General features: G+C 43.4%; 1 protein-coding gene and 1 pseudogene across 2 annotated transcripts; both read left to right on the top strand.

Annotated features, from left to right (window-relative positions):
* Positions 1 to 367: 367 nt before the first annotated feature.
* LOC110499360 (nuclear factor 7, brain-like) lies at positions 368 to 5,974 on the top strand (annotated as a pseudogene). The gene is made up of 5 exons (XR_016489502.1): positions 368 to 692; positions 788 to 810; positions 896 to 989; positions 5,246 to 5,285; positions 5,426 to 5,974. The product of XR_016489502.1 is annotated as a nuclear factor 7, brain-like (transcript).
* Positions 5,975 to 10,469: 4,495 nt separating this feature from the next.
* LOC110499358 (E3 ubiquitin-protein ligase TRIM35) lies at positions 10,470 to 13,859 on the top strand. The gene is made up of 6 exons (XM_090213018.1): positions 10,470 to 11,170; positions 11,855 to 11,950; positions 12,071 to 12,301; positions 12,397 to 12,419; positions 12,503 to 12,621; positions 12,762 to 13,859. Exons 1-6 carry the CDS (start codon positions 10,766 to 10,768, stop codon positions 13,310 to 13,312), a joined length of 1,425 nt encoding a protein of 474 aa, XP_090069144.1. The 5' UTR covers positions 10,470 to 10,765; the 3' UTR covers positions 13,313 to 13,859.
* Positions 13,860 to 14,241: the final 382 nt, after the last annotated feature.

Here is a 14,241-nt window from a genome sequence, read left to right as displayed (position 1 = left end):
GAATCAATGTTCTACACATTGTGTTGACTGAATAATTGTGAATTTCAGTTTCTGATACATTCAAAATCACTGTTTGATATGAAACGTAGTCTTAGAGAACCTGAGTGACAACATCGGTATCTCTGACATTGGCACTTAAAACAAGGATAAACAGTCTCTGCAGTGATGTAGATGTGTTGTACAGACATGTTCTCCATAAAGAGAGTCCAGAGGTTGGCTCCTCAGTGAGGTTCTGTCTCATTCCAGGAGGAACTCCAGACTGACCTGAAGCCCTTACAGGAGAAGCTGAAGGTCTTTAATAAAGTTAATAAACAAACCTGTGATCAAACAGCAGTGCACATTAAGGTTCGTATAAATTATGTAAAGTTACAATAGTTCAGCATGTATTGTTTCAATTGTAGCCTACATGTAGGATTTAATTCTGATAATAATTGTAGAATGATGTATTCTTCTCACTGTCTCCAGAGCCAGGCCCAGCACACAGAGAAGCAGATTAAGGAGTTTGAGAAACTTCACCAGTTTCTACAAGAGGAAGAGGAGCCAAGATAGCTGTTCTGAAAGAGGAAGAGAAGCAGAAGAGTCAGAAGATGAAGGAGAAGATTGAGCAGATGAACAGAGAGATATCATCACTTTCAGACACAATCAGAGCCATAGAGGGGGAGCTGAAAGATGAAGACATCTCATTCCTGCAGGTAAGGACGGCTCTCTCTCAGACATACATTATAAATTAACTCAAAGATGTATAGATAAATCAATAATATTGATGACTATATACTCTACTTTCCAGAACTTCAAGACCATGAAGGAAAGGTAAGTGATCTGCTTCTCGTCTCTCTCTTCTCTGTGGTTGTGAACCCAACCCTACAGACATTCTCACTCCTGAATGTTATTCCAGAGCCCAGTGCACAATGCCAGATCCACAGCTGGTGTCAGGGGGGCTGATAGACGTGGCCAAACACCTGGGAAACCTGAAGTTCCATACCCAAACAGTTCGAACTACTAATTTTGAAAATTACTCTCTCCAGAAATAAGTCTCTCACTGTTGCCACCTGCTACCGACCCCCCTCAGCTCCCAGCTGTGCCCTGGACACCATTTGTGAATTGATCTCCCCCCATCTAGCTTCAGAGTTTGTTCTGTTAGGTGACCTAAACTGGGATATGCTTAACACCCCAGCAGTCCTACAATCTAATCTAGATGCCCTCAATCTCACACAAATCATCAAGGAACCCACCAGGTACAACCCTAAATCTGCAAACAAGGGCACCCTCATAGACGTCATCCTGACCAACTGGCCCTCCAAATACACCTCCGCTGTCTTCAACCAGGATCTCAGCGATCACTGCCTCATTGCCTGTATCCGCTACGGAGCCGCAGTCAAACGACCACCCCTCATCACTGTCAAACGTTCCCTAAAACACTTCTGTGAGCAGGCCTTTCTAATCGACCTGGCCCGGGTATCCTGGAAGGACATTGACCTCATCCCGTCAGTTGAGGATGCCTGGTCATTCTTTAAAAGTAACTTCCTCACCATTTTAGATAAGCATGCTCCGTTCAAAAAATGCAGAACTAAGAACAGATATAGCCCTTGGTTCACTCCAGACCTGACTGCCCTCGACCAGCACAAAAATATCCTGTGGCGGACTGCAATAGCATTGAATAGTCCCCGCGATATGCAACTGTTCAGGGAAGTCAGGAACCAATACACGCAGTCAAGCTAAGGCCAGCTTCTTCAGGCAGAAGTTTGCATCCTGTAGCTCCAACTCCAAAAAGTTCTGGGACACTGTGAAGTCCATGGAGAACAAGAGCACCTCCTCCCAGCTGCCCACTGCACTGAGGCTAGGTAACACGGTCACCACCGATAAATCCATGATTATCGAAAACTTCAACAAGCATTTCTCAACAGCTGGCCATGCCTTCCGCCTGGGTACTCCAACCTCGGCCAACAGCTCCGCCCCCCCTGCAGCTACTCGCCCAAGCCTCTCCAAGTTCTCCTTTACCCAAATCCAGATAGCAGATGTTCTGAAAGAGCTGCAAAACCTGGACCCGTACAAATCAGCTGGGCTTGACAATCTGGACCCTCCATTTCTGAAACTATCCGCCGCCATTGTCGCAACCCCTATTACCAGCCTGTTCAACCTCTCTTTCATATCGTCTGAGATCCCCAAGGATTGGACAGCTGCCGCAGTCATCCTCCTCTTCAAAGGGGGAGACACCCTGGACCCAAACTGTTACAGACCTATATCCATCCTGCCCTGCCTATCTAAGGTCTTCGAAAGCCAAGTCAACAAACAGGTCACTGACCATCTCGAATCCCACCGTACCTTCTCCGCTGTGCAATCTGGTTTCCGAGCCGGTCACGGGTGCACCTCAGCCACGCTCAAGGTACTAAACGATATCATAACCGCCATCAATAAAAGACAGTACTGTGCAGCCGTCTTCATCGACCTTGCCAAGGCTTTCGACTCTGTCAATCACCATATTCTTATCGGCAGACTCAGTAGCCTCGGTTTTTCGGATGACTGCCTTGCCTGGTTCACCAATTACTTTGCAGACAGAGTTCAGTGTGTCAAATCGGAGGGCATGCTGTCCGGTCCTCTGGCAGTCTCTATGGGGGTGCCACAGGGTTCAATCCTCGGGCCGACTCTTTTCTCTGTATATATCAATGATGTTGCTCTTGCTACTCTGCTCTGATCCACCTCTACGCAGACGACACCATTCTATATACTTCCGGCCCGTCCTTGGACACTGTGCTATCTAACCTCCAAACGAGCTTCAATGCCATACAACACTCCTTCCGTGGCCTCCAACTGCTCTTAAACGCTAGTAAAACCAAATGCATGCTTTTCAATCGTTCGCTGCCTGACCAGCATCACCACCCTGGATGGTTCCGACCTTGAATATGTTGACATCTATAAGTACCTAGGTGTCTGGCTAGACTGTAAACTCTCCTTCCAGACTCATATCAAACATCTCCAATCGAAAATTAAATCAAGAGTCGGCTTTCTATTCCGCAACAAAGCCTCCTTCACTCACGCTGCCAAACTTACCCTAGTAAAACTGACTATCCTACCGATCCTCGACCTCGGCGATGTCATCTACAAAATTGCTTCCAACACTCTACTCAGCAAACTGGATGCAGTTTATCACAGTGCCATCCGTTTTGTCACTAAAGCACCTTATACCACCCACCACTGCGACTTGTATGCTCTAGTCGGCTGGCCCTCGCTACATATTCGTCGCCAGACTCACTGGCTCCAGGTCATCTACAAGTCCATGCTAGGTAAAGCTCCGCCTTATCTCAGTTCACTGGTCACGATGGCAACACCCATCCGTAGCATGCGCTCCAGCAGGTGTATCTCACTGATCATCCCTAAAGCCTAAAGCCAACACCTCATTTGGCCGCCTTTCATTCCAGTTCTCTGCTGCCTGTGACTGGAACGAATTGCAAAAATCGCCTGAAGTTGGAGACTTTTATCTCCCTCACCAATTTCAAACATCTGCTATCTGAGCAGCTAAACGATCGCTGCAGCTGTACATAGTCTATCGGTAAATAGCCCACCCATTTTTACCTACCTCATCCCCATACTGTTTTTATTTATTTACTTTTCTGCCCTTTTGCACACCGATATCTCTACCTGTACATGACCATCTGATCATTTATCACTCCAGTGTTAATCTGCAAAATTGTAATTATTCTCCTACCTCCTCATGCCTTTTGCACACAATGTACAGTGCCTTGCGAAAGTATTCGGCCCCCTTGAACTTTGCGACCTTTTGCCACATTTCAGGCTTCAAACATAAAGATGTAAAACTGTATTTTTTTGTGAAGAACAAGGAACACACCAGGCAGGTCCGAGATACTGTTGTGAAGAAGTTTAAAGCCGGATTTGGATACAAAAAGATTTCCCAAGATTTAAACATCCCAAGGAGCACTGTGCAAGCGATAATATTGAAATGGAAGGAGTATCAGACCACTGCAAATCTACCAAGACCTGGCCGTCCCTCTAAACTTTCAGCTCATACAAGGAGAAGACTGATCAGAGATGCAGCCAAGAGGCCCATGATCACTCTGGATGAACTGCAGAGATATACAGCTGAGGTGGGAGACTCTGTCCATAGGACAACAATCAGTCGTATATTGCACAAATCTGGCCTTTATGGAAGAGTGGCAAGAAGAAAGCCATTTCTTAAAGATATCCATAAAAAGTGTTGTTTAAAGTTTGCCACAAGCCACCTGGGAGACACACCAAAAATGTGGAAGAAGGTGCTCTGGTCAGATGAAACCAAAATTGAACTTTTTGGCAACAATGCAAAACGTTATGTTTGGCGTAAAAGCAACACAGCTGAACACACCATCCCCACTGTCAAACATGGTGGTGGCAGCATCATGGTTTGGGCCTGCTTTTCTTCAGCAGGGACAGGGAAGATGGTTAAAATTGATGGAAAGATGGATGGAGCCAAATACAGGACCATTCTGGAAGAAAACCTGATGGAGTCTGCAAAAGACCTGAGACTGGGACGGAGATTTGTCTTCCAACAAGACAATGATCCAAAACATAAAGCAAAATCTACAATGGAATGGTTCAAAAATAAACATATCCAGGTGTTAGAATGGCCAAGTCAAAGTCCAGACCTGAATCCAATCGAGAATCTGTGGAAAGAACTGAAAACTGCTGTTCACAAATGCTCTCCATCCAACCTCACTGAGCTCGAGCTGTTTTGCAAGGAGGAATGGGAAAAAATGTCAGTCTCTCGATGTGCAAAACTGATAGAGACATACCCCAAGCGACTTACAGCTGTAATCGCAGCAAAAGGTGGCGCTACAAAGTATTAACTAAAGGGGGCTGAATAATTTTGCACGCCCAATTTTTCAGTTTTTGATTTGTTAAAAAGGTTTGAAATATCCAGTAAATGTCGTTCCACTTCATGATTGTGTCCCACTTGTTGTTGATTCTTCACAAAAAAATACAGTTTTATATCTTTATGTTTGAAGCCTGAAATGTGGCAAAAGGTCGCAAAGTTCAAGGGGGCCGAATACTTTCGCAAGGCACTGTATATAGACTCCCCTTTTTTTTCTACTGTGTTATTGACTTGTTAATTGTTTACTCCATGTGTAACTCTGTGTTGTCTGTTCACACTGCTATGCTTTATCTTGGCCAGGTCGCAGTTGCAAATGAGAACTTGTTCTCAACTAGCCTACCTGGTTAAATAAAGGTGAAATAAAAAATAAAAAAAATAAAAAAGTTCAGAGTCTGGGAGAAGATGCAGGAGATCATCAAACACAGTGAGTACTGGATAGGAGAGGACATGATCTAGATTAATGTAAGATAGATTTAATTAAGTAGTCTGTTTTAAGTAGTATTCTTAGTGTATATGAAAAGAGACTACATGGTATAATGTGTGGAATATCTCTTTGTTCTGAAGCTCGTGTGATTCTGGACCCCAACACTGCATCCTCCTGTCTCTGTCTGTCTGATGATCTGACCAGTGTGAGTTGTAATGACCCAGAGCAGCAGCTCCCTGACAACCCAGAGAGATTCATGAAGTATGCAACTATTCTGGGCTCTAAGGGGTTCAGCTCAGGTAAACACAGCTGGGAGGTGGAGCTGGGGGATCATCCTATCTGGAACCTGGGAGTGGCTAAAGAGTCAACTGACAGGAAGGGGGAGGTGTGTATTTTACCAGAGTATGGAATCTGGTCTATACTGCAGAGGAGTGGTAAGTATACTAATGTAAAGGGAGAGACCCTCCTCCTGAAGAAGAAACCCCAGAGGATCAGAGTTCAGCTGGACTACGACCAGGGGGAGGTGTCCTTCTACAACTCCAAAGACATGACACTCATCTACACTCAAAGACACACTCACTGAGACTCTCTACCCGTACTTCACTTTTGGATCAGCTGGTGATGCCAAAAGCACTGGTGTACAGATCTGCCAATCAGAGGTGTCTCTGACAGTGATGTCATCCCAATGAGGTGTGTGTGCGCGCGTTTGTGTGTGCGTGCGTATGAGAGAAAGAAACATGAGTCAACTATACTCATATTTTTCTTCTAAATGTGCCTCATCAGCAACTTGCAGCATTTTTCCACAAATTCCCTCCCCAGGCTCACCATCTAGTCAGTGATAAACTAATATGGGCAGGGTCGTAACTACAGACGAGGACACCTACAGTAGGTCCAGACCTCTGACATGTTTTCTAATGAAACACTCAGTGAGGGTCTCAACTTACTGTTCAGAGTTAGAATAGTAGCAAGGTGACATTTAATTACTTCCTGCAGTTCTCCTCTTGTTATATGTCACTCACTGACGTTCACTCAATCCGCCCATGTCAGTTAAAAATGTTTTGATTGGTGAATTAGTCTAGTTAATCTAGCCAGTTATCTAAACTTGTTGAAAACATGGCTGAATTACTGACTGGGAACGCAAGTTATGTCCCCAGGGGCCCTGACCTCTAGGGGGCCCTGACCTCCAGGGGGCCCCATTGATTTTGTAGTCACTTTCACTCAGATATCATATTAACATAGCATCAGTCATTGCAAAATGTGTAGAATTGCAGGAAATTCCAGGGGGGGGGGGGTGTCATCGACCTGGATACCTCAGCTCCACTTCGTCTAGATGTCATCGACCTGGATATCTCAGCTCCACTTCGTCTAGATGTCATCGACCTGATTATCTCAGCTCCACATCAACCAGATGTCATCGACCTGATTATCTCAGCTCCACATCAACCAGATGTCATCGACCTGATTATCTCAGCTCCACTTCGTCCAGATGTCATCGAGTCTCACCACAGTGGACAGTGTTGTATCGTGAACTGTGACGAACAACCCTGACATTATACTGGAGGAGGAAGAACATCATGTCAAAGTAAAGTGCATGCACAGGAATGGTGTCAACAAGTTCTACTGGCCAAGCCCAAGAGATGATATCAACTGGTAACGGGATGACCAGATTGTTTGTCTGATATCAGAGCCGCTGCCAGTGAACAAAAGATCAGTTCAAATTTGTCACTGTACCTGGAAGTATTTGAAGGAGCACCTGACTGTGTGAAGTGGCAGATGTCAAATCAAATCAAATGTATTGGTCACATACACGTGTTTAGCAGATGTTATTGCGGGTGTAGTGAAATGCTTGTGCTTCTAGCTCCGACTGTGCAGTAATATCCAACAAGTAATATCTAACAGTTTCACAATATATACCCCAAAAAACACATAAATCTGAACTGGCTATGAGTGAAGAAGCTGTCAGTAACTAGAAAGCAATGGAGATTGTCTCAGAGATGATAAGAGATGGACACGACACAATAACATGGCAAAGACAAACACATCTGAAGATAAAGTGAAGAACAATAAAGGAAATATTCCATGAACATGTTTTACTGCAAACAACATGTTGGTATCAGTGTGGTTAGGAGAACAGTTTTAGTTTATGTTCAATGTTACTGTTTCTAATGTTCTAGTGGACATGTTTAATATATATGACAAAGTTGTGTTATGAAAGACTGGGCTTCATATTTTAGTCTTAAGCTTTGACCAATAACCCTCATTTAATTGTTCATATTAAATCAACCCATTTTATGAAATCTGAAATGATTTGTAATTAAAAAATATTACTAATAAATTGATCAAATTTGTTTGAAATAATCTTATGTTTGTCATTGGTTTCACATTGCGTCACTGGTGTTACATTGTGTCACTGGTGTTACATTGCGTCACTGGTGTTACATTGCGTCACTGGTGTTACATTGCGTCACTGGTGTTACATTGCGTCACTGGTGTTACATTGTGTCACTGGTGTTACATTGTGTCACTGGTGTTACATTGTGTCACTGGTGTTACATTGCGTCACTGGTGTTACATTGCGTCACTGGTGTTACATTGCGTCACTGGTGTTACATTGTGTCACTGGTGTTACATTGCGTCACTGGTGTTACATTGTGTCACTGGTGTTACATTGTGTCACTGGTGTTACATTGTGTCACTGGTGTTACATTACATCACTGGTGTTACATTGCGTCACTGGTGTTACATTGCGTCACTGGTGTTACATTGCGTCACTGGTGTTACATTGCGTCACTGGTGTTACATTGCGTCACTGGTGTTACATTGTGTCACTGGTGTTACATTGCGTCACTGGTGTTACATTGCGTCACTGGTGTTACATTGCGTCACTGGTGTTACATTGCGTCACTGGTGTTACATTGCGTCACTGGTGTTACATTGCGTCACTGGTGTTACATTGCGTCACTGGTGTTACATTGCGTCACTGGTGTTACATTGCGTCACTGGTGTTACATTGCGTCACTGGTGTTACATTGCGTCACTGGTGTTACATTGCGTCACTGGTGTTACATTGCGTCACTGGTGTTACATTGTGTCACTGGTGTTACATTGTGTCACTGGTGTTACATTTTGTCACTGGTGTTACATTACGTCACTGGTGTTACATTGCGTCACTGGTGTTACATTATAGCATTGGTGTTCAGGCATCAGAGTTGCTCAATTTAATTGAATATGTTTTTTTGTATCTACCTAACTGTTGCTACATTCATTAGTCAACATTTTAAGGATATGATCATTCAATTTTGATGACTCAACCTCAATTATTTCTAATGTTACAACAAAAAAACAACAGTATGAATTGAACTTTACTCATTACTAATCCAAACAATTTATTAGTATTATCATTAACCTTTTCTGTCTTTGATTATATGTGCAAATTAAACACTGAAATTACATTATAGAAAGCCTGAATTGTCATCTATAATGTAGGTAACACCAGTGACAGAAAGGCAGCAAAATCATATTTTCTTTGTAATGTAGTAAAAATATAAACTGTAATTAATGTTGATTTATAATGTTAAGCGGTTTACTATTCAACTATTAGTTTTGATTTTTACAAGTTAGCTGTTCAAAAAGCCACCATTCTCAATGAATGACCCGTGTGCATTCCATTCACAGCTCTGTGAGGGAGTGGAGGGAGAAGAGAGAAGGACAGAGAGAGACACCCTCATTTCTCCCTCAACACCACCCTCTCTACCTTGTAATCAGGACCCCACTGACACTTTAGCTGGGCCAGATGGAGTCTCTCTCTCTACGATGTGTGGTGTCTGACTGGCTAGGACTGGGAAGGACAGAGCACACACTCTCTTCTTTTGCACAGTACCCCTCTCTCAACTCCCTCCATCTATCTCTCTCATTTTCTCCCCCTCTCTCTGTCAGACAGAGATTAGGGTGTCAGGGACATTCAGGTTCTGTTGTAGTGTTGGTGTTGGGATGGTTTCACCACAGAGCAGGAAGAGATGAAGTGGAGGGTTAGACACAGTGAGCTGTGCAGAGTCAGGGTAAATTGACCCAAGCCGGTGGTGTATTTAAACCAGAAGTGTTAATTTAATTGTGTGGAGAGAGGTTGGAGACTAACCTCCTAGCCACCACTAAGGACTTCAACAGTCCACCAATGTCCAAGTCCTTGTTTGGTGATGTCATAAATGTAAGGGTTCTGAAGGGAGGTGTTGTGTGAGGAGGGAGGGAGGAGAGGAAGGGGAGGCGTGGAGTCAGGGGTCTGCTATTAGTAGATCCTAGTGATGGATGACTGCTGTGTGTGTAGGAGAGAGAGAGACTCTTTTTCATTCTGCTCTTTCCCCATTCCCCCCATCATCAGACAAGCAGAGTAGAGCAGGACAGAGAGAGACGTGAGCCAACAAGTGCAGAACAGAACAACTCCACAAAGAGAAGAGAGAGGAGGATAGTTCCCTTTGCAAGGACAGAACAAGAGAAGATAATCAAGCCTTTCAGAAAACACCAACAGGAGAAGAAATATGAGACTGCAGCACATTTAAATCCTCTAACCTTCTTTGCTCACCAACTGAGGACTTATTTGTAGCCCCTTTTTATGTTGGAACAGTTAGATTTCTTTCTCATTCTTCAAGAGGCTACACACTGATTGTAGAAAACCTTCACTGTGTAGTAGGACTTTCGGATTTTGAAGAGAGAATGAGAAAGAGGGAGAAAGAAAGAGAAAAGAAGGCTTTTTGGAGCCAGGTTTTTAGAAGCGGGAGGCCGCAGTGGTGGAGATCATGCCCGGGAGAGGAGCTTGTTCTGGGGCAGGCATGGGGAAGTTGCCTGGTAAAGATTGAACATTTACAAAGTAGGTGCACACAGGCAGAGGGAAAAAGAGGTGACAGACAGTGACACATGTAATACCGCCTTGCATGCTCTTCCCTTCATCTAGCTTATCGAGTGTGTAATCATTAGTCCAACAGTTGCAAATGAGAGTTTCTATTGGATAAATTCAGGTATGTTTATTCCCGTTTTGTTCCTGGTCAGACGTAAACACAGTTCACATTCATATCAGCCACGTTGTATTCCTTCTTGCATAATAATAAAATAAATAAATAAAAGTGAAGTCCTCTGTCATTGGCCCTGTTTGTTCTTGGGTGCAGGTTAAACAGGTATTCCCAGGTTCACAGTAAACTCCACCCCCGAGTCACATGATGACTGAAGTTCATCTCAGTGCTGTAACTTTAATAACTCTCCAGGACTCATGTCTGTCTGACACACAACAACACTGGGATTTTATTTAGATTGTTCTGAAATATCAGGGTAATAAACCAACCAATACAAGGTAATATCATCAAGACTGAACTTTACATGCATCTTCACTTGCTTTGAATATTGTTTCCCTTCAAGAGAGGACATTTTAAAAGTGAAAGTGAAAGTAACTTTCAGATATCATACCAGGACAGGGAGTGACACCGTGTGAGAAAATGGCTTCTAGTTCGTCTCTCCCAGAGGAGGATTTCTCCTGTACGGTGTGCCTTGACATCTTTAAGGATCCTGTCATCTTGTCATGCAGCCACAGCTTCTGCCAAGCCTGTCTAAAGGAATGCTGGAAAGACAAGGAATCTCTGTCATGTCCACTTTGCAGGAGACGATCGTCTAAGGATCATCCCCCTATAAACCTTTCTCTAAAGAACCTGTGTGAGGCCTTACGGGAAAGGAGACAGACAGATCCAACCACAGGGTCCAAGGTGCTCTGCAGTCAACACAGTGAGAAACTCAGTCTGTTCTGTCTGGAGGATAAAGAGCCCATCTGTTTGGTGTGTCAGGTCTCAAGGAAACATAAAAATCATGACTGCATCCCTGTAGATGAGGCTGTACAGGATCACAAGGTAGGAGGAAGATTCTGATAGAAAATATGTGATACAGCAATACTCAAACTATGGAACATGAAGTTATGAATGTTTTATTAATGAGTCATTTAGATAATAGATAGATGTTCTACACATTGTGTTGACTGAATAATTGTGAATTTCAGATTCTGATACATAATAAATCACTGTTTGGTATGAAATTGAAGTGTGAGATCCTGAGTGAAACGTATAGTGTATCTCTGACCATGAAACTTAAAACAAATGTCTCTGCAGTGATAGAGATATACTGTACAGTTACAGGTTTACTTTCATTGTCATGAATGAAAGATGAATCTTTCCCTGGAGGCAGAACTGAGTGATTTCCACTAGATGAGCCAGCTGCAATGGCAAAATTGGCTATGTTTTAAAAATTAATTAAAATAAACATTTGATTTTTGGTCTTAGTTTGAGGTTAAGGTTAGGCATTATAGTCAGCAGTGTGGTTAAGGTTAGACATTAGAGTATTCAGTGTGGTTAAGGTTAGGGTTAGGTTTAAAATCAGATTTTATGACGTTGTGGCTGTGCCAGCTAGTGACCACTCCGTAGAGCTGCCTCCAGAACACGATTCATGACATAAAAACGTTAAGTTGCTGTGAAGACACGTTCTCTCCTATAAAGAGAGTCCAGGGGTTGTCTCCTCAGTGAGGTTCTGTCTCATTCCAGGAGGAACTCCAGACTGACCTGATGCCCTTACAGGAGAAGCTGAAGGTCTTTAATAAAGTTAAACAAACCTGTGATCAAACAGCAGTGCACATTAAGGTTTGTATAAATTATGTAAAGTTACAATAGTTCAGCAGGTATTGTTTCAATTGTAGTCTACATGTAGGATTTAATTCTGATAATAATTGTAGAATGATGTATTCTTCTCACTGTCTCCAGAGCCAGGCCCAGCACACAGAGAAGCAGATTAAGGAGGAGTTTGAGAAACTTCACCAGTTTCTACGAGAGGAAGAGGAGGCCAGGATAGCTGCTCTGAAAGAGGAAGAGAAGCAGAAGAGTCAGAAGATGAAGGAGAAGATTGAGCAGATGAACAGAGAGATATCATCACTTTCAGACACAATCAGAGCCATAGAGGGGGAGCTGAAAGATGAAGACATCTCATTCCTGCAGGTAAGGACGGCTCTCTCTCAGACATACATTATAAATGAACTCAAAGATGTATTGATGAATCAATGATATTGATGACTATATACTCTACTTTACAGAACTTCAAGACCATGAAGGTAAGGTAAGTGATCTGCTACTCGTCTCTCTTCTCTGTGGTTGTGAACCCAACCCCACAGACGTTCTGACTCCTGAATGTTATTCCAGAGCCCAGTGCACAATGCCAGATCCACAGCTGGTGTCAGTGGGGCTGATAGACGTGGCCAAACACCTGGGAAACCTGAAGTTCAGAGTCTGGGAGAAGATGAAGGAGATCATCAAACACAGTGAGTACTGGATAGGAGAGGACATGATCTAGAATAATGTAAGATAGATTTAATTAAGTACTCTATTTTAAGTAGTATTGTTAGTGTATATGAAAAGAGACTACATGGTATAATGTATGGAATATCTCTTTGTTCTGAAGCTCCTGTGATTCTGGACCCCAACACTGCATTCTCCTGTCTCTCTCTGTCTGATGATCTGACCAGTGTGAGTCGAACTGGCCCAAAGCAGCAGCTCCCTGACAACCCAGAGAGATTCATGAAGTATCAAAATGTTCTGGGCTCTAAGGGGTTCAGCTCAGGTAAACACAGCTGGGAGGTGGAGGTTGGGGATCATCCTCACTGGAACCTGGGCGTGGCTAAAGAATCAGCTGACAGGAAGGGGGAGCGGCATGCATCACCAGAGTATGGAATCTGGGCCATACTGCAGAGGAGTGGTAAGTATACTAATGGAAAGGGAGAGACCCTCCTCCTGAAGAAGAAACCCCAGAGGATCAGAGTTCAGCTGGACTACGACCAGGGGGAGGTGTCCTTCTACGACTCCAAAGACATGACACTCATCTACACTCATAAATACACATTCACTGAGACTCTCCACCCGTACTTCTCTATTGGATCAGCTGTTGATGCCAAAAACACTGGTGTTCAGATCTGCCAATCAGAGGTGTCTCTGACAGTGATATCATCCCAATGAGGTTATGTGTGTGTGTGTGTTGTTGTTGGTGAAATTACTAGATTATGTTATAATACTGTTATTGTATCAAATGGTTGTTTTCTGGAGTAGAATGGTGTTTTTAGAACACTCATCTGTGGTCTTCTGAGTTGGACCTCTGGGACTTAATGCTGACAGTAGATTTACCATCCATTCATGTGAGGGAGATTGCTCCGGTTTGACTGGAAGGTACCAGGGAGAGATGGCTCGGGTATAGATACTTATGAGAGGAACCCTGTTTTGGGGACCAGACCCTGGTTTACTCACAATGAGAACAGTCTTTACAGCAGATACTGTCTGCTGTGAATTATTAATTAATTTAATATGAATCCTAACCTTGTGGCCCATTCCACACATCTGTTGTTTATCATGTAGACTAAGGGGGTGTATCTTTGCTATAAAAGGTATTTGTATCCTTTGTCTCAGGGCTCTCAACCCAACAGTCACCATGTTGGGTCGACCAGCCATCGTTATTGCTCTGTGCTTTCCTTATTACAAGTTTATAATAAAGTCATATCCTTATTGATGATTGACCTTGTCTCTCCTCATTATTGATTAGAATGTCCACTGCATTGTGTGTGTGTGTGTGTGTGTGTGTGTGTGTGTGTGTGTGTGTGTGTGTGTGTGTGTGTGTGTGTGTGTGTGTGTGTGTGTGTGTGTGTGTACCTTATCAGCAACTTGCAGCCTTTTCCCACAAATGTTCTGTCCCCCTCCTGGGCTCACCATCTAGTCAGTGATGAAGTAATATGGGCAGGGCAGTAACTACATATGAGGACACCTCCAGTCGATCCAGACCTCTGACATGTTTTCTAATGAAACACTCAACTTACTAAACAAATGCAGTAAATGTATAGTAATGTAAAATAACCTACAACATCTGACCTCCCTCCTCCTCCCTGCCCTGACCTCTG

The sequence above is a fragment of the Oncorhynchus mykiss genome, chromosome 20, assembly GCF_057628025.1.
Source record: "Oncorhynchus mykiss isolate SJ-2025 chromosome 20, ASM5762802v1, whole genome shotgun sequence".
NCBI lineage: Eukaryota > Metazoa > Chordata > Actinopteri > Salmoniformes > Salmonidae > Oncorhynchus > Oncorhynchus mykiss.
Note: the sequence above shows the minus strand (reverse complement) of the source record. Positions and strands in the feature narration are given on the sequence as shown.

Bases quoted from the DNA above. Each gene is read 5' to 3' on its own strand.
- LOC110499358 (XM_090213018.1), top strand. From the start codon at position 10,766: ATGGCTTCTAGTTCGTCTCTCCCAGAGGAGGATTTCTCCTGTACGGTG. The intron at 12,302-12,396 runs GTAAGGACGGCT...TCTACTTTACAG, and splicing joins AAGACATCTCATTCCTGCAG to AACTTCAAGACCATGAAGGT. The intron at 12,420-12,502 runs GTAAGTGATCTG...ATGTTATTCCAG, and splicing joins TTCAAGACCATGAAGGTAAG to AGCCCAGTGCACAATGCCAG.